Genomic DNA, 18551 nt, shown 5'->3' on the forward strand with positions numbered 1-18551 from the left:
GAACAATCTCTCGCCTTCCGATTTCCCCCCAATTTCCGCGGCCCCCCTCTCCCCCATCTCGCACCAACCTCTCCGCCACCTACCCCTGCCAAACCCTAGCCGGCGCTTGCTGCCCGACTGATGGCGGACGACGACGCCGCCGCGAGCCTGAGCCAGCCCTCCCCCGCGAAGGTGAGATTCAATTGCCCGGTCTGTTAGTTTCGGTGTTTGATTCGTTCGGGACTTCGAACACCCCGTGAAAGTATCGTAATCAGCTTTTACCTCGCGCGGTACGACTCGGTCCTCAGCAGCTAACTCAGGGTGTGATTTGTTTTTGCGCGCGGTTGAATCTCGAATCCCCGTCGGAGTGGGTCTGAGAATCCCGATTTGGTTAATCCGCGCTGCCATTTTTACTAGCTAGTAGACGGCCGCAATCATGATGGTGATCATTTTGTCTGGTCAAAATGTTTCGACGCGATGGGCTGCCCGTAGTTGCGCGAATTAGAATGGTGATAGTTTTGGTTTCCCTTTAATCCGAGCCTTCTGTTGTGCCCTATTTGGGGCAAATATGTGAATACCTTTCATAAAAGGTAGTTTTATAGTATCATGTCATCTAAATGCAGATCTGACGGTAAGAATTGTTGTTTTTTCAGGGCGACATCTCTCTAGAAAATGGGGATGAGAAAAGTAAGCAGTGCCAACCATTCTTCTCCATGTGCCAACCGCTTCAGGCTGTTGTAAGATAATGAATTATGCTAATGCCTGATCAAATTTGTACAATATATTTTGCTACCATACACAAAACCCTAATTTGGTCATGTTGGTCCTCCCTTATGCTTAACAGAGCTATTCAAATTCCTGGGATAGTGTTTGTGCTCCTGCAGCAACAGAACCTTGTCAAACTGTGAGCTAGAAGCTACTGTAACCTTCATATTTAGTGCAAATGTGTGATATTGAATTTTTGTAGTTCTGATGGTGTGCATTTTCTCTGGCACAGAGCGGCTTGGATTCAGTGGATGATGAATACATGCCAAGTGCACCTTCTTTTCCTGATAGCCAGCAGCCCCATTCTGAGGTATGTTCTCTTGCCCCAGGCCTTTATTCAAGAGTTTGATTTCGCAGTTAGTCTGTTTGAACTCATGTGATGGCGATGTTTGCTAAGTGGTGTCTATCAATGTGCTGTTTCAGAGCATTTCTGCTGTAGTAGATGAATCAAACAAGTTATGTTCACCACCTTCACCTACGGATAAGGAATGTGATGTGGAACAACTTCAGCTGGAATCTGAGGAATTATTGGTATGCCATTTGAACCTTGGCAATTTTTGCGTGGCTTTCTCCAGGGAATTTTACAGTGACTTGCCTCATTTTCTGCCATCTATTAATTGAAACTTGTAACAGTTGTGTACATTATATTCTATTTGAAAGTCTTATAATTGACATCTGGTGTAAATTCAAATTTAATTAAGTTCTGCACACTGGAACTTTCTGTAACTCGGGCCACTTACAAGCCTTTTATCTAAAAACAGTTTCCCTGAATTTTGGCAATTCACAAGACTTACAGCTTGTGCTGCCAAAACCTATTACCATTCAGCCAGCTCATATGCAATTTAATTACATATGATATCCTGAACTTAGTTGTATGTGGCATTCCTGCATGGAGTCCTTTTGTATGTAACAGTTCTCTAACCCTGTCTTCTGTTTTGGTGGTTGCTATTTTAGGATGACTCAGGTGTGCTAGATGGGGAAATAAGGCAGCAGTCAGAACCCCTTACCACAGATGAACCCAGTTCTGTTGTAAGTTTTTTACTGTGTACATCTGCATTTCTACCTAAAGTCCTTGTGGAGCATGTGATCCAATTATGTGTGCTTAATGATATACATGATAAACTGTGGTTGGAATATGTTTGTCAAATAATTTTTCTTTTAGGTGTATAACATTCCCTACTTTTTTTGTTGGTACTGCTGCAGGATGAAATCAAAAAATGGGGGGCGGATACTAAGCAGCACTCACCACCCCTTCATAACACTAAGCATTGGAGCTCAAATGTAAGTGGCCTTCTATTATCTGACATTTATCATGCAATATTTCAGATTAGACCTTTCCTTGCATTGTTTGTGACAATTGTACTGACTGCTTCTGCTTAACAGCGTGCCCTTGAACCTTCTGACAATGAAAATAAGCCGCTCTCCTTGTTTTTTTCTCGCTTCAGACAACCCCAGTCAGTGGTATGCATTATATTCTTTGCCAAGTTTTGATATGGTAGTGTCATGTTTTGGTGTTTATTCATTTTTAAATTGTTACAAAATATTCTCCATGTGCAGGGAGCTGGTCTTCGGAATATGGGGAACACATGCTTCTTAAATGCAACTCTTCAGTGCATAACTCATACTGTCCCACTTTTTAAGAAGCTCCGCTGCACTGACCACTCTACTCCATGCTCATGTATGGATAGTTTCTGATAATCATTTTAATTGTGTGAAAGTGTCCTGAATCTTTTTTATTTTGCTTAACATGATTCATTCTATTGCTACCTTCCAGATGATGAAGATGGGTTCTGTTCCTTTTGCGCCCTTAAAGAACACATTGAAGAATCAATTCGAAGGTCTGGAGCTGTTTTAGTGCCAGTGAGGTTCAAAGATAATTTAAGCAGTATCCTTTGCTTTTGAGTTCTATGCCTCATCTATTAATTTCATCTCAAATTAGTGTTGTCAGCATTCATGGTCATTTCCCCTGATTTTGCACCTTGAAATGTGCATGCTTTCTCTTGACTTTATATTACTCCCTCTGTCTGAAAATACTTGTATTAGAAATGGTTGTATCTAGACTTATTTTAGTTATAGATACATCCATTTTATCCATTTCTAGGACAAGTATTTCTGGACGGAGGGAGTAAATTCTTACATCTTGCTACTATTCGAAGTATTGCCATTTTGACGACAATGCTATGAATTTTGTTGGATTCCTTGATGAAAACTTGCCAGAATTATCGTCAGATTTTAGACCAGGACAGCAAGAGGATGCACATGAGTTCCTTCGTTGCTTGCTCGATAATTTGCACAAATGCACCCTTGATCCCAAGTCAAAGGGGAAGCTCTCATCTTTTGATGAGGAAAGTATTGTCAAACAGGTGTTTGGTGGTCGGCTTAAAAGCCTGGTATGTACTCTGTCATTGCATATTTGTTTTCTCTTTGTGGTTTGTCTTTCAACTAATGCTATTCTTCTTGCATAGTTGACATGCCGTGATTGTGGTCACTGTTCGGAGACATTTGAGCCCTTCCTGGATCTCAGCTTGGAGATTGATCAGGTTGATGACCTTGTTGCTGCTTTGGAATCTTTTACCAAGGTGGAGCAAGTTGGTGACGATGAGAACAAGCTCACCTGTGAAAGTTGTAAAGTTCAAGTTTGTAAGGATAAGCGGCTTGTGCTTGATAAAGCACCTGATGTCATTGCATTTCAACTCAAGCGCTTCACCACCCTTGACAATTCCATTGAAAAGATTGACAAACATGTGGCATACCCATCAGAACTTGATTTGAAGCCTTTCCACAATAATCCAGACAAGGAGGTTAGTTTTATGCTTTTCTCTGCTGGTAGGCTTACCATGAAGACATGATTTGATGTTTAATTGTATTTTCACATGCTTCAGGAACTAATGTATGATCTTTATGGCGTTGTTGAGCATTCTGGCTTACCTAACTATGGCCATTATGTGTGCACTATTCGTTCTTCACCAAGCACCTGGCACTTGATGAATGACTCAAATGTAGGTGCAATTAGTTGCTCTTGCTTTTATGAGACATCTTTTCACCTTGTAATAATCACACTTGTGTTGCAGGTTGATTCTATTACTGAGACGTGTGCACTAAACCAGGAAGCATATATACTCTTCTATGTTAGGCAGGGCATGTTTCCGTGGTTCTCAAGTTTGCTAGAGGAGGCCAGGAGTGGTGCATCTCCTGTGTCAGTTTTGGATAATATAGATGCAGACTGTTTAACTTCCAGTAATAGAAGTCCTGGTGATAAGTTTGAGATTGGTGAAACAAGTGAATGCAAAACATCTCTCCTTGCTGAGGAACCAACTAAGAGATCTTCAGTTGATGCTTCCAACAGCACAAAGAAAAAAGAAGAAACCACTCCACTCAGAGCATCTTTCCAAGATGATGTGGGGAGGAGGCATGCCCCTAGTGCTTCAGAAATCACCAATCTGGAGAGACCATCAACTCCACCTCCATGTCCCAAGCGAACGATCTCTGTTGATGACTTTGAGGTGTTTAAGTTTGAGGAATTTGGTAAGGTTTTATTTTCAACGACAGTCATCTGTCTTATGTTATGCAAACAAGTGCATTGCAGTACAATCCCTGGTGCATCCTCAATTTAGGGTCTCTTGTCATAGTATACATATAACAATTTAATGGCAAGTGAACAAACTGTAGAGAATGTGGTTCTAGTTCCATAACCCTGTCTGTTCATTATGTTACATGCTATTTTAGTTTATTTTAAAAGAAAAGAAGGATTAATGGTTCCCTGTTCTGTATGTCTCATTTGCAGATGACAAGGACACTCCTCTGATGCCAAAGTCTGAGCATCAACTGAAGGTGAAGAAACCGAAGGCTGCTTCTGCATCTAAATCTGTGAAGGGCCCTAGTGTGGACAAAAACGCAACACGGTTGATGAGGGGCATGCCATCTGCACGAAGAAAAGGCCTGCTGGACTGCATGATCTCACAGCAGAATGTTGCGCAGGAGCCCCGCAGGGGCTCTCGAAGTGACCCTCTGGGCAAAAAGAAGAGGAAGCTGGACACCAACTCGGTGGCAGTTCTTCAGTACTAATTATTTTTCTAGTCAGGTTAGAATGTCTAAAATCCTTTTGCTGTACGTAGTTTCCAATCCGTCCCTTTTCTTGGGGATCAACTCAGGATGCAATAGAGCTTAAGAGTTTAGGCTAAGATTTTCTTTTCTGCTTTCTGATACGGAATTCCTTGCCTATATATATAAAATATATTTTTGCTTGAGTCACTGGCCATTTTGTTTAGGCTTTGTTTGGTTCTAGGGATTCCCAGGAAAGAGCAGCCCACAGTTGAATTTAACCTGGTCCAGGCCCACGTCATTTTGTAGCAGCTTGTTTGACAGAGTCAATCCTGTACTGACAGTCTAATACACCAGTCACATACAGGCTGCACCGTTATAAACTTTGTTTCTTTTCCTGGACAAAAATACTGATTACTGGCGAAAAAGAGACAAGTAGCAAAGAACAAAACCTGTTCACCATATTACAGAATTTCTGCATCCAATCAAGTTTATTCAGGCAGTTTGCTGTGGTTGCTGAAAAGCTTCTTGTATTGCCTGTACTGGCTGATTCTAGGATTCTATGCTGCTGTTATATTTTCCCCTCTCTATGTTTTGGCAGTTGTCTGTAAGATACTTGATGGTTTTCAGTAATGAAAATCGGGGGAAACCCATTGCTAAAAAAAGTACTCTCTCTCTGGAAATATTTCTATGACAAGTATTTCCAGATGGAGTGAGCAGCAAAGAACAGCTTGGGCTAAAGAAAAAACTATGAAGTGTAATGAAACGTTTATAACTTGCTTCAATTGAATGGAGCAGGGGCTGCGATGCTATATAATTGAAAAAAACTTTTATCACCCAGCAACATCCATATATATATATATAAATTTATATATATCCTAAATGAAAATTTGCAATTACTATCTACTGCTACAAAGAAATCAACATGAGAGCACTTCTCCCTGTATAATGGTGAACACACACTTTAAGAAAAAGAAAATGTAGAGCACAGCTTTTACATTCGATGAACTTGAGGGAAGCCCAGCTGGATACAGAAGCACATGGTTCTTCCCCAGGGAGCTCATGAGCTCTGCCCCCCCTGCAGCTGTTGCTGCTGCTGCTGCTGCAAGTTGACGAGCTTGTGGTAGGCGCCATTCTTGTTCTCGATCAGGTGCTGGTGATCCCCCTGCTCGATGATCTTGCCGTCCTGGATCACCGAGATGACGTCGGCGTTCTTGATCGTCGACAGCCGGTGCGCCACCATCACTGTTGTCCGGTTCTTCATCACCCTGTCCAGCGCCTGCTGCACCACACGCTCCGACTCCACGTCCAGCGCGCTCGTCGCCTCGTCCAGGAGCAGGATGGCCGGGTCCTTGACGATGGCGCGCGCGATGGCGATGCGCTGCTTCTGCCCGCCCGACAGCTGCACGCCGCGCTCCCCGACCTTGGTCTGGTACCCCTCCGGCAGCGAGCTGATGAAGGTGTGCGCGTTCGCCAGCTTCGCCGCCTCGATGACCTCGGCCTCCGTCGCGCCGTCCTTGCCATAGAGGATGTTTTCGTAGATCGTCGTCGCGAACAGCGCCGGCTCTTGCTGCACCAGGCCGATGTGCCTCCTCAGCGACTTCAGCTTAAGCTTCTTGATGTCCTTTCCTGCAAAATCCATCATTGTACTTTGTTCAGCCCGCTTACCTGGAACAGAAGCTGTCACGTTTGAAATTTGAACAACAAAATACCATCGACCAAAACTTTTCCGGCGATCGGATCGTAGAAGCGGAGGATGAGCGAGAGAACGGTGCTCTTGCCGGAGCCGCTCATCCCGACGAGCGCCATGCTCTTGCCGGCCTTCATCAGGAGGTCGAGACCTTTGAACACGGCCACCTCCGACCTCGACGGGTAACGGAATTCAACGTCCCGCAGTTGGATCACTCCCTCCACCTTCTTGATGTCGTCGCCGGTGTCGATCTGGACCTCGGTCTTCCTGTCCAGGATCTCGAACACCGAGGACGCCATCTGGTTCCCCTTGATGATGTCCGGCGCCATCGCCAGCGTCTCGCCCATTGCCAGCGCTGTCACTATGAGCACCATGAAGGACTTCATCACGGACCTGAAGGTGGCCAACTCCTTGCTCATCAGATGCGAACCGTACCTGAAATTTTCAAACATTTCACCAGTTGCTCTTGGAGTACAGCAGGTTTAGACTGAGCTGGGCTGTGTTTCAGTAACAATTTACTTACCATAAAGCCAGCGCATAGGAAGAGAAGAGGAAGAACTGAGAGACTCCATAGAAGACGCCGGCTCCCTGTCCTCGCCGGAAGGACCGCTTCCCGGGCTCCTTGAGCTCATCAGCGTAGAGCTTTATCACCTTCTCCTCCGCGCAGAAGGCGGCCACCGTCCTCATGTTGCTCACCGCCTCGGCGGCGAGCATGTTGGCCTTCAGATACGACTTGCCAAGGTTCCCTCCGTATCCTTTCATGAACATTTTCTGTTGCAGCACATCATAATCGACATCATTCTGATTAGGCCAAAGAAGAGTCGGCGAGGCCACTGAAATATACACCAACATGGTTAAAATCAAGATGAAGCTGTGTTCACCTCACTGATGTGGCCGCTGACCATGAGGGGATACGTGGCGAGCACGACCAGCGTAATCCTCCAGTTGAGTATGAAGGCGATGATGAGCGAGGTGACGATCATGCCGACGTTCTGCAGCAGGATGGTGGAGCGGTCGACGACGATGGTGCGCACCAGCGTGGCGTCGGTCTCGAGCCGCGACGCCAGCATGGAGCTGGTGTGGGTGGTGCTGTCGAACCACCCGATCTCGTTCCGCAGGATGGCCGCGAACATCTTCTCCCGGACGCGCAGCGTGAGCCGCTCGCCCATGATGCCGAAGCTGAGGTGCTCGATCACGTGGAACACCACGGTGAGCACGGCGCCGCCGCAGAAGAGCGTGGCGATCTTGCGCACCTCCCTCTTGGTGGTCTCCCACCCCATGTAGTAGGACACCAGCGCCTGCGTCACGCCCAGGGCGAAGAGCGGCATCTGGGCGCCCGCCACGAACGCGCTGAGGGTGCCCGACACGCCGAACACCCAGTCCGGCCGCACCATGGAGTAGAGCTTCTTCATGGACACGGGCTTCCCCTTGCCCTGCCCTTCGTCGTTCGCCTCCCCGGCGCCGTACCGGCTTATCGAGTCCTTGTCGGAGCGGAAGCTGCCACCCCTGCTCGTCCTTGACAGCTCCCTCGAATACTTGAAGCTGAAACCATGTTAAAAATGACTATTAGTTAGCTCACGCTGACCGCCTGCACGAAACAATGTCGATGCCATGTACGGACACGTGCCTTAGTGGCCTGGTGATGCTCGTGCTGTGCGAGAAAGAGGGCTTGCGCTGAAGCTGAGCAGCCTCCTGCAGCTGGATCAGCGACGAGTAGGCGCTGAGAGGGTTGGCCATGAGCTGCTCGTGCGTGCCGGTCTCGACGATCCTGCCCCCGTCCACGACGGCGATGGTGTCGGCGTTCCTGATGGTGGACAGCCGGTGCGCGATCACCACGGTGGTGCGGCCGACCATGACGCGGTCCAGCGCCTCCTGCACGCTCTTCTCGGACTCGGCGTCGAGCGCGCTGGTGGCCTCGTCGAGGAGCAGTATGGATGGGTTCTTGAGTATCGCCCTCGAGATGGCGATCCGCTGCTTCTGCCCTCCAGAGAGCTGTATCCCTCGCTCGCCGACCTGCGTCTCGTACCGCTCGGGGAGGTTGTTGATGAAGGTGATGGCCTCCGACAGCTTCGCCGCGTGGTCGATCTCGTCCGCGGTGGCGTCGCTCTTGCCGTAGAGTATGTTCTCCCGGATGCTCGTCGCGAACAGCGCCGGCTCCTGGTTGACGAGCCCGATCTGCCCGCGCAGCCACTTGACGTCCAGGTCCCTGATGTCGTGGCCGTCGAGGAGGACCGCGCCGGAGAGCGGCTCGTAGAACCGCTCGATGAGGGAGACCACGGTGCTCTTGCCGGAGCCGCTGCCGCCGACGAGGGCGACGATCTTGCCGGCCGGGAAGTCCAGGCTGAGGCGGTCGAGGATGACCACGTCCGGGCGGGACGGGTACGCGAACCGCACGTCGCGGAAGTGGATGTTGCCCTCCACCGCCTGCAGCGTGCGGCCGGCCCTGGAGCTGCTCTTGTTCACGGTGCTCCTCTCGATCATCTGGAAGATCGGGTACGCCGCCGTCCTCGCCCGGAGGAACGTCGATATGTTGGGCGCCGCCTGGCCAAGCGACCTGCGCGCGCACATTGCACATAATCGACATCCATTAGCTAGCCATGGTCGACATGGACGTGGGAATGAAGGTCTGCACTGTACTCACAGGCCGGCGATGACGACGTTGAGCATGGTGGTGAAGGACTCGCCGCCGTTGGAGATGCGCTTGTGGACGACGATGCCGGTGAACCAGACGAGCAGCGCCCAGGAGAGGAAGAGCACCGAGTGCATGGAGCCGAGGCCGAGGCCCTTGGCGAGGCCGCCCCGCTTGCCGTACTTGTACGTTCGCAGCAGCGCCTCGCGGTACGTCCTCACGGCCTTCTCCTCGCCGACGAAGGCCTGCACCGTGCGCACGTTGCCGATCACCTCCTCGGCGATCTCGCCGGCCTTGACGTAGGACTTGCGGACGCGCGCCATGAGGCCGATGGTGACGTAGGCGTAGGTGCCGCCGGCGATGGCGATGAGCGGCACGATGGCGAGCGTGACGAGGCTGATCTGCCACACGCGCGAGAAGCCGATGGCGAACCCGGCCAGGAACCGGCTGATGTAGTGCATGAAGTTGCCCACCTGCGGCCACACGGACACACGGCTTAATTTGTCAGCACGAGCAACATGTTCACCGAGACTGCAATGGTGATCAACTTGACCGGTCAACTGGTGAGGTAAAAAAAAAGAAAAAAGAGAGTAGCAGCAGCTGGTCACGCTCACGCCTCTGCGAGGTGTGAAGGTCTGCAGAAGGCCGTGCGATTAAGAGCTTACGGTGAGCGATCCTCTCATGCCGGCCCCACAGAGCATTATGGGGAGCAGAGTCCACAAGAGCAGAAGCAAGGTCGAGATGTACGTGACACGTTTATCAGGATGACCACTAGAATTCTCCTCGAAGCAGAGAAAACATTTCTTTTCTACTCCCCCAATTCATTTTTTTAACTAAATCAATGACAAGTTAATATCGATCGGATGGAGTGTTTTTTTCGTGAATTACAATTACAATGAACAGTCCTAGCTATAAAAAAAGACCTGCCCCAAAAGAAAAAGAATTACAATGGTGACAACTTATGGATCATGTAGTACCCATAGCTTGTTGATTAAATCGACAATGTCGTTGCACACAAGTATATAAAAAAGACGGATTATGTGCACAAAACAATTTTGGGTGTAAACTATATTTTCCGCATAACTTGGTGCAATAGTTTGTAACTTAGAAACCTCTGAAAATGTATCAGATGTTAGAGAGGGTAAGCTCTGTGTCTTTGCTTGGATTTCAATATCTTTTCTTTCTAGAACTTCTGAGAATCCTTAGAAAATGTGGAAAAATGTCACGACTATTTGATTTTCCACATTAGTCCGATCTTATGACAGGATCAGACTTCTAACCCCTTGTATTTAATAAAAACCAATCCTCATAATGTTAATGAGCAAAACTACTAAACGCCGGCCATTTTCTCGAATAATTACCTGAAGGGCAACATTTCTTGATTTCTACTCCCTCCGTCCCAAAATTCTTGTCTTGAATTCGTCTAGGTACGGATGTATCTAATGCTAAAATGTAACTTAATACATCTGTATTTAGATAAATTTAAGACAAGAATTTAGGGACGGAGGGAGTACTTCGAAACTATTGTGCGGACTATGCATGTTTGCACGACGGTCAATCCAGCCGTTTGCTTGCACTTTGATACATGCATGGAGGATGTGCTATATGCTGTCGTGTAGGAATAGTGCACACAATGTCGTGTGTTTGGGCATAGCAGTGCTCTTTCTACTTGAAGGAGTGTATTCATTTCTGCCCTTGGTACGATCGTACGATTTTTTTTATGGCCAGAGTGGCAAGTATACGACTGCAGCAAAGAGAGAATTTTTATGACAGACAGTGATAGCCAGCTCATGATAGAGAACTGTTGCTATTGCAACATAAACCGTCCACTGGTCATAAATTAGCATGCATATATAGGTCGTGTGCCCGGATCAGATCAGGCCACTACAGTAGGACAGATGGGAACATTGCGTGCGCGTTGTGCTCTATCTAAACAGTCGGTGGATCAAGACCTTCATTTATTGTGATCCATGTCAATCTGGAAAGAGAGAGACAGAGTCATGCATCAAATCACATTTATCTCTTTGCAGTGTAGGAAAAAAGAGTGGCGAGTAGAATAAGCAACGAGTTCCCTGTAGACAGTACACATGAGTTGGGAATATGAATCTGGTGAAAATTCACATTTCACCGGACTTGAAAGTTTTAGATATTTTATCGAAGGAGGTTACTGGATGTATGGGACAAGATGTTGTACGTACGTACGTGCCGATGCAAAATTTAATGACAAATCAGCGCATTTGATTTTGAAAATCTTCATCTACTAGTACTTTCTTTTTACGGGAGGAGAGATGCGTGTGCCTGAATATGCATCGCGGCTGTGTCACGCACTCGCGCCTGACGTGAATTTCAGTTGGAGGGAGCGCAAAGACGGGTGGAATTCGACCGGAAGTGTATCCCGTGACGTAGAATCCAATCTACACGACGGAGCTATAGTGTATAGTGGTTCGATCGATGACTTGATCCTCCTCCCGCTGTCCTGCAACCCAACGCCTTCAATGCCCTTCACCAACTCTCATAACTCCCCACCCTATCGACTGGAGTGAGCTCACCACCACCATCCCGCTTCTCTCTCCGGCCGGCCGGTTTGGCATGGGCCGCGCAACGGCAAGAAAGGCGGCAGCACGCGCATGCACGGAGTGGAGGAGCGGGTGAGCGACTGAGCGCGCGTACGTACCTTCTCGGAGATGGCGTCCTGGACGACGAGGACGTCGCTGGTGATGGCGTTGATGACCTCGCCGGTGGACGCCTCGGTGTCGAAGACGGCGATGTCCTGGTCCAGCATCGACCGCAGGTACGCCAGCCGCATCTTCGCCGCCTGCCGCTCCCCCGTGTGCATCCAGCACGCCACCTCTGCAGCAAGCAAAGCAAGCGCATGGAGCCATGCGCGTGATGAGAGCACGTACTAGTAAGTGTATTTGTCTCCTCTGCACAGATGTGCATCCGGACAAGGCCGGCTCGGTTGCATTGAGAGGGCGCGCTCACCGGTCCACGACGAGAAGAGTATGACCACGCCCAGGTACACGAAGTCCAGCGAGTACTGCAAAACGAAAACGACGGCCGAAACAGAAACAATGGTTAACCTACCACCGTCCGCCGTCGTCGCCGGCAGTGTAATTGAAGGAGCCAACCAACAATGCCGGTTTGTGCATGAGGGCGCGTACCTTGGCGACGCGGCCGGAGACCATGGCGGGGAAGAAGGAGGCGATGCCGATGATGTTGATGAGCTTGCCGAAGAAGATGAAGAAGACGGGCACGGAGGCGCCGTGCGCGCACGCGCCCACCGAGCCCACCGCCATCAGCACGTAGTCCCACCGGTCGGCGAACGAGAAGAGCTTCATGAACGGCACCTTCTCCACCTTCTCCTCCGCCCCCGCCTTCTTTCTGCCATTATCGCCGCCGCCGCCTCCCGCCTCGTTCTGGTTCTGGCCGGCGCCGTGCACCGACGAGCTCATGTCGTCGTCCTCACTGGCTCCACGGCGGAGATCGATGGGTCGAGCCGTGCTCGTTCGTTGTGATTGAGACTGTGGGTGGAGAAGGATCTGCGCGTGTGTGCGTGGGATGGTAGGGCTTTAAAGACTGGCTTGGACACCCGTTGGAGTGGTTGTAACTTGCCTCCATGTTAGCTGTGGGCGCGCCGTGCGCCTGCGTAGGTAGCCGTACGCCACCGCCGAAGAGGCGATCCGCGTGGTAGAGCACAGCAGCTGAGCTGAGCAGGGTCGAAGGGGTTCGGCAGTTAAATTGACTCGATCGCTCCTAGGGCCACCGCGTCAGGCCCAAGCTGGTGCAGTGGTGGAGGGGATTTGTCTGAGAGCTGCCGTTGGATTCGGCTACAAAGTTACCCTCATGTCAGAGCTTCAGATGTCTCTTCACTGCAGTTTGGTGGGCTGGCCAATATTAATTAATACGCGTGCATTTTTTACATATATAAAATGGGAGGCCTCCTCTGTTTTCGTTAAACTACAGCCGGAAATCCATAACCAAATCCGTCGAGACATTCCCTGCCCGCCTACGAAAACAATCCATGGGCAGAAAATCATGCTTAGATCCAAATCCAATAAAAATTCATCGGGTATGGATATACAATAGAAGCTTAGATCATGCTTAGATCCTTGGGCAGAAAATCATGCTTAGATCCCTGCCCGCCTGCGAACCCTTGTGCCAGTGGAGGGGGCTGACTTATATAGAGTGCGCCCAGACCCCAGCCAGCCCACGTTACAAGGGGTTTAAGGTACATCAAGAGGGGGCGTTACTAGTAACGCTAGTAATAAAGTGACATAAATGCCCATTAAGTCTATGAAGTAAACGTCCGACCGTTGCCGTGCAGAGTGACTTTAGATCTTCTGTCTGTCAAGTGATAGTTGTCGCGGTCGAGTGACTTCGAGTCTTCCGAGTGGAATGCTTCTGGTTTTAGGGTGATGTCCTAGGGAAGGGTGTCTAGATCAGGCCTATGACCCTACCCTAGGTACATAGCTTCATCATTAGCCCCCGAATGGTTCAGGGTTCGAGTGGAGAAGGAGTTGAGAATACCTCCAATTCAAATTTTGCGCTTCGGAAGCGTCTTACTGGGATCAAATGAACAATCATGATGACTTCAACTTCTTTTTCAGTCGCCTTGATCCATTCTTGCTTTTGCCGAGTGAACTTTTACTGCTAAGCTTCGAGTGTTGATATGGAAAAAAATCTTCCGTCTGACAGGTTGCTCTGCTGCTTGCGGATCTTGCGGGATTCAAATTTTGGGAAGCGCGTGGGGCGGAGGAGGCCGCAGTAATCGGGTTGGATTAGGCAGGGCCGCCTCGATCACTGCGCCACCTTTTTCGCCACGTATCGCGCACACGACTGTTGCGGGATTTGATAGGATCGCCTGGGTCCACGGGTCAGCCACTCGGAAACGACCTCATATAAGGCGCCGGATTGGGTTTTTTGCACAGTGCGTTCCCATTCTTCCCCTTTCTCCTCCGTTTTCTCCACCACATCCACCTCTGCTCCCGGCGCCGTCGCTCTGTTCGAGCTCCGCCCGCTGCAATGGGAAGGAGAAGACGGTGGCCTTGGAGCGCGCGAAGAAGGCGACGTCGAAGGCGAAGGGGAAGAAGTCCAGCCAGGGCGGTCTTCGTCGAGGTCGGGCCTGTCGCGCGGCTGGATCCAGGGCGATTGGATTCGGTCGATGATTAGTCAAGACGACATCGACGATCTGCCCGAGGGGGGGGTCTGATTCCCCACAAGTCAGCACGGCTCCCGGAGGATGAGACCGAGTCGCGGCCGCGGGAGGGTGAGTGTGTGCTCCTCGCCACCCACGTCGATCGTGGTTTTTCTTTGCCTCCCCACCCTTTCTTCCGAGGTTTCTTGAACTTATTTGGAGCACAACTTCATCATTCCCCCCTCCCTCAACACTATTGTGTATCTCGTTGCATTCGTGTCCATGTGCGAGAATTTCTTGGGTTGTCGGCCACACTGGGGCCTCTTCAAACACATCTTTACCTGTCGTTCTCAGTCGGTCAAAAAGGCCAATCTGAGTGATGAGAGGACACATGTGATCCAAATGTGTGGGGGTCTTGGGATCCAAATGAGAGGAAAAAGCACTTTCCCAGCCATGATTCTTCCCGAGTCAGTCAGAGGGTGGCAGTCGACTAGGTTCTACTACAAAGACCAGCCGACTCCAGGTCAGTCGACTGGACTTCCCCCCTTTTCCATGGCTCGAGTCGAGAAGCCCTCCGCCTTGAAAGTGACCCCGGAGGAGAAAGCGGAGGTGAAGGTGCTGGTTGGGCGAGTGGTCCAGCTCGTCCGTGATGGCGTGACCGACATGGATCTATTGGAGGTCTTCCTCAGGCGACGCATTCAGCCATTTCAAGCTCGTGACCATCCGATGTGGATGTATTCGGGCATTGATGATTCCACTCGGATCCACCCAGAAGAGGTCGACGAGGATACGGTGGAGAAGTGGTTGAGGGGCATCACTGGCAACAAAGATAACCCCAGGGGGTCTAGGAGAGTCCCTCCACTCGACAACTCGTATGAAACAGACAAGGTCCAACTCTAAATTGCCGAGTGTTTTCTTGATTTATCATGTAACTGCTTGTTGTCAACCGATTGATTTTTGGTTTCACTTGTTGTCTTTCAGGCCCTTACTGAGATGTACTCAATGCCCAACGGAGAGCAGGAGCAGGACCCGGAAGGAGAGGCGAGCGGAGGCGACAACATGGACTGGTGATCTGATGGAGGCGAAGAGGAGGAGGAAAGTGAGGACTCGAGCAGCGATGAAGAAGTCGAGTCACCGCCTCGCACTGAAAAGCGTTCCAAACATAAGCACGACCCGACGAGTGTCCGTGGAGAAGTTGCTAGGTCGACCGGACAAACTCCCAAGCGCACTCGGACCTCTTCCCCTATGCTGACTGAAAAGGCCCCGAAGTAGCAAAAGATTACAGAACCAAAGCCTCGGAAGGCCCTGCCCAAGATCAAGATTGACGTCCCCGTCGCTTCTGCGTAAGTGTCTTGTCTCCACTTTTCAATTGAGGATTTATGCTGTCAACTCTCTTTCTCATTTGTCAGATTGAATCTTGAAACATGCAGAGCCGCCACTTCTGGGACTTCTGCCTACAGGGATGATGACGAAGGCGTAGAAGACACAGTCACTTCTAACCCGGGTATGACTTTTGCAAACTTGCCTTTGCTTTCTCGGCCATTTTGTTGACCGATTGAATTCCAACGACTAACTCTTCTTTGCAGCTCCTCCTCATGTCATTGATCTTCCGGATGATGACGAGGATGTGCCGCTGAGGCCTAGGAGGAGTAGAGAAGGCATCAACTGGCAAGACGTCCCAATCGGTGCCGGTGGTAGAACTAGTGATCCAATAGCCTGAAGATGTGACTCGGGCTTCTGTTACTTCCGCTGCTCCAGTATCAAGTGAACGCCCTACATCGTCGACTGCACCAGTGTTTGCTTCAACTATCCAGCCTCATGTCTCGGAACTTCAAGCTGTTGCGACCGCACCGTCAACCCCATTCTTTACCACTCATCATGTTCCAGAAAGGCAGGCCGACGCTGCCACAGAAGCCATTCACCAAGCTGGCATAATGATGGAGCGAGTGAAGGTGGTGCACGAAAATAGTCAGGCTGTTTACGACGCCAGTGTGGTGCTTCGAGCCAATGTCTAGGTAAGTTGGCTTTCGACTGAACTCTTATCTTGTTGCTTGTTCTGTTAGGATATGCTACCTGAATACTTTTCTCCGCGCAACTTCCTGTTATTCTGCACTTCGCATCTATGCACCCACTGGGTGTTTGATGTCTTTATTGTTTCACTCCTCCACTCGGTCTGGCCGGACCATGTCGAGTGGAATCTGAACCAATGGGGGCACGCTAAGTGCACCCACTGGGTGTAGTCCCTGAGACTGCAGTCGACTGCTGGCAGTCGGTTGGGGTCTGAGTATGTCTTTCTCTTTTTTTTCTTCCACCCGGTCTGGGCAGACCATGTTGAGTGGAATCTGAACCAGAGTGGGGGCATGATAAGTGCACCCACTGGGTGTAGTCCCCGAGACTACTGTAGAATGTTTGATTCTGCCAGTAGTCTTAGAGTTTTATTCACTCGGAAGCGAATGATCTTTGATCTTGTCCATTGACATATCTTTTACTGATTGTAGAAATCTTGTGCGCTTATCTCCAAGTTTGCTGAATTCGAGGAAAAGCAGATACAACTCAACCTTGACTTGGAGCTGGCCAATCAGAACTTGAAAAAGGCTAAAGACGAAGTAGCTGGTACGGAAGGTAACGACCTGTCGTCTGTTTATCTTGACCATCCCTCAAGTTATCTCTTCGTTCTTCTGTCTGACCTAAGTGTATATCTTGCAGAGAAAATGAGGTAGGCTCTGGCGAAGAAGGACCTCGATCTTGCAGCTGCGCAAAAGGAGGCTCAGGAGAAGACTGCACTTGTTGACAAGAAGCTGGCTTCGGTCGGTGCGCTAGAGGAGGAAATCACCAAGCTGAAGGCGTCTCTTGCTGAGTCCAACCGAGAAGCGACTCGTCTGAAGAAAGATAAGGTGACTCTAGACGAGAAGCTGGAAGGCATTTCTCATAAGAGAAATGACCTGGAAGCTTATCTGAAAGCACTCGCCAAGAAGCTCTTCTTTATGCTCGAAGGTACTTTTCTTTATTCGATTGATTTACTGTTTGCAAGTCACCATGAACCGGTCGAATCATTAATTCCTTGAATCTGCAGAATTCTGCCAAAACTTTGAAGAAGAAACTGGACGGATCGAGACAGGCTTGGACCCCATCCTTTCTCCTGTCGATAATGAGGCTACCATGAACGTGCTCCGACTGGAATCCCGTGTTGCCAGCGTTACGAGCTATCTTGCTTGCCTGAAGGTGGCGGTGTCGCGCATCGATATGACACTTTGGCCAAGGGAAACGCTTCAAAATGACCTCGAGTCCTTGATGAATCGACTCAATGAGGTCCCTGGTCGAGTGCAAGAATGGAAGAAGTCTTCTGCCCGATGCGGTGCTGAGGTGGCTCTGTCGCTGGTTCGGGTCCACTGCAAAGAAGCTTGAGAAGAGAATCTGGCAGCGATCAAAGTTTCCAACACCAAAAGGCATGACTTCCAATCCTTCATGGAAACCTTCATTGCTGCTGCCACTCGGATCGCTGACGGAATTGATCTGGACGAGTTCGTCGAGCCTGCAAGCCCTCCTCCTGCGGAGTGAACAAACTTTATATCTCGTCTTAAATTTGCCTCGGAATGCCGAGTGATTTTGTAACCATTAAACTCCTTCGGGCCGGATGTCCGAGTACTTTTATCCGTGTTATAGAACTTTAGGATTTATCTGAACTTGGTTTATCTTCTGAATATGCTTGTGTTTGCCTTCGAGTGGAACTTGTTCTTCACTCGGAATAGTCTTTGTACGTGAGATGCAGCTCTGAGGAGGAGGTCCCAGCCGACCTGCACCTCGTCGTCCTTGCAGATCAGGATGGAGCGCATGTTATACTTGTGGCGCAGCCCCGAAGAGAAGGTCGCAGTTGACCTGCGCCTCGTCGTCCTTGCGGATGAGGATGGAGCGCATGTTGTACTTGTGGCGTAGCTCCGAAGAGAAGGTTGCAGTCGACCTGCACCTCATCATCCTTGCGGATGAGGATGGAGCGCATGTCGTATTTGTGGCATAGCTCCAAAGAGAAGGTTGCAGTCGACCTGCACCTCGTCGTCCTTGCGGATGAGGATGGAGCACACGTTGTATTTGTGGCGCAACTCCGAAGAGAAGGTTGCAGTCGACCTACACCTCGTAGTCCTTGCGGATAGGGATGTGTTTCAAACTTAGGCGAGTACTAGACTGCAACTAAGCCCCCGAGTGTGAGGGTTGTCACCACTCGGTAGGATTTTTCAAACTTAAGCGAGTCCTCGACTGCAGCTAAGCCCCCGAGTGTGAGGGTTGCCCACCACTCGGTAGGATTTTTTGAACTTAGG

At 49.8% G+C, this 18551-nt stretch overlaps 2 protein-coding genes and 1 long non-coding RNA gene across 3 annotated transcripts; 2 read left to right on the forward strand and 1 right to left on the reverse strand.

The window, feature by feature from the left end:
- On the forward strand, positions 1-4991 carry LOC123128054 (ubiquitin carboxyl-terminal hydrolase 21). Its single transcript, XM_044547959.1, has 15 exons — positions 1-171; positions 633-716; positions 824-883; positions 977-1054; positions 1168-1275; positions 1699-1773; positions 1948-2025; positions 2128-2205; positions 2302-2422; positions 2519-2629; positions 2962-3134; positions 3210-3545; positions 3627-3743; positions 3816-4269; positions 4529-4991. The coding sequence occupies exons 1-15, from the start codon at positions 121-123 to the stop codon at positions 4807-4809; spliced, it is 2205 nt and encodes a 734-aa protein (XP_044403894.1). The 5' UTR covers positions 1-120; the 3' UTR covers positions 4810-4991.
- A 608-nt stretch (positions 4992-5599) lies between these two features.
- On the reverse strand, positions 5600-12793 carry LOC123128053 (ABC transporter B family member 2). The gene is made up of 9 exons (XM_044547958.1): positions 12266-12793; positions 12087-12141; positions 11779-11954; positions 9117-9577; positions 8103-9029; positions 7357-8017; positions 6999-7246; positions 6498-6910; positions 5600-6414 (listed from the first exon to the last, which is right to left on the reverse strand). The coding sequence occupies exons 1-9, from the start codon at positions 12554-12556 to the stop codon at positions 5846-5848; spliced, it is 3801 nt and encodes a 1266-aa protein (XP_044403893.1). The 5' UTR covers positions 12557-12793; the 3' UTR covers positions 5600-5845.
- A 3053-nt stretch (positions 12794-15846) lies between these two features.
- LOC123130814 (uncharacterized) lies at positions 15847-17843 on the forward strand. Its single transcript, XR_006464014.1, has 4 exons — positions 15847-16253; positions 16737-16860; positions 16945-17232; positions 17312-17843. It is a non-coding gene; the product is annotated as an uncharacterized lncRNA (long non-coding RNA).
- Positions 17844-18551: the final 708 nt, after the last annotated feature.

This window comes from Triticum aestivum, chromosome 6A (assembly GCF_018294505.1).
Source record: "Triticum aestivum cultivar Chinese Spring chromosome 6A, IWGSC CS RefSeq v2.1, whole genome shotgun sequence".
NCBI lineage: Eukaryota > Viridiplantae > Streptophyta > Magnoliopsida > Poales > Poaceae > Triticum > Triticum aestivum.

What these genes read in the sequence shown, in the direction of transcription:
- LOC123128053 (XM_044547958.1), bottom strand. Translation starts at nt 12,556, where the DNA reads ATGAGCTCGTCGGTGCACGGCGCCGGCCAGAACCAGAACGAGGCGGGA. An exon ending in TCTCCGGCCGCGTCGCCAAG is followed by an intron (nt 12,142 to 12,265) that starts GTACGCGCCCTC and finishes TTCGTTTTGCAG; the next exon opens with TACTCGCTGGACTTCGTGTA. An exon ending in AACGTCGTCATCGCCGGCCT is followed by an intron (nt 9,030 to 9,116) that starts GTGAGTACAGTG and finishes GTGCGCGCGCAG; the next exon opens with GTCGCTTGGCCAGGCGGCGC.
- LOC123128054 (XM_044547959.1), top strand. Translation starts at nt 121, where the DNA reads ATGGCGGACGACGACGCCGCCGCGAGCCTGAGCCAGCCCTCCCCCGCG. An exon ending in CAGATGAACCCAGTTCTGTT is followed by an intron (nt 1,774 to 1,947) that starts GTAAGTTTTTTA and finishes GTACTGCTGCAG; the next exon opens with GATGAAATCAAAAAATGGGG. An exon ending in GTGGTCGGCTTAAAAGCCTG is followed by an intron (nt 3,135 to 3,209) that starts GTATGTACTCTG and finishes CTTCTTGCATAG; the next exon opens with TTGACATGCCGTGATTGTGG.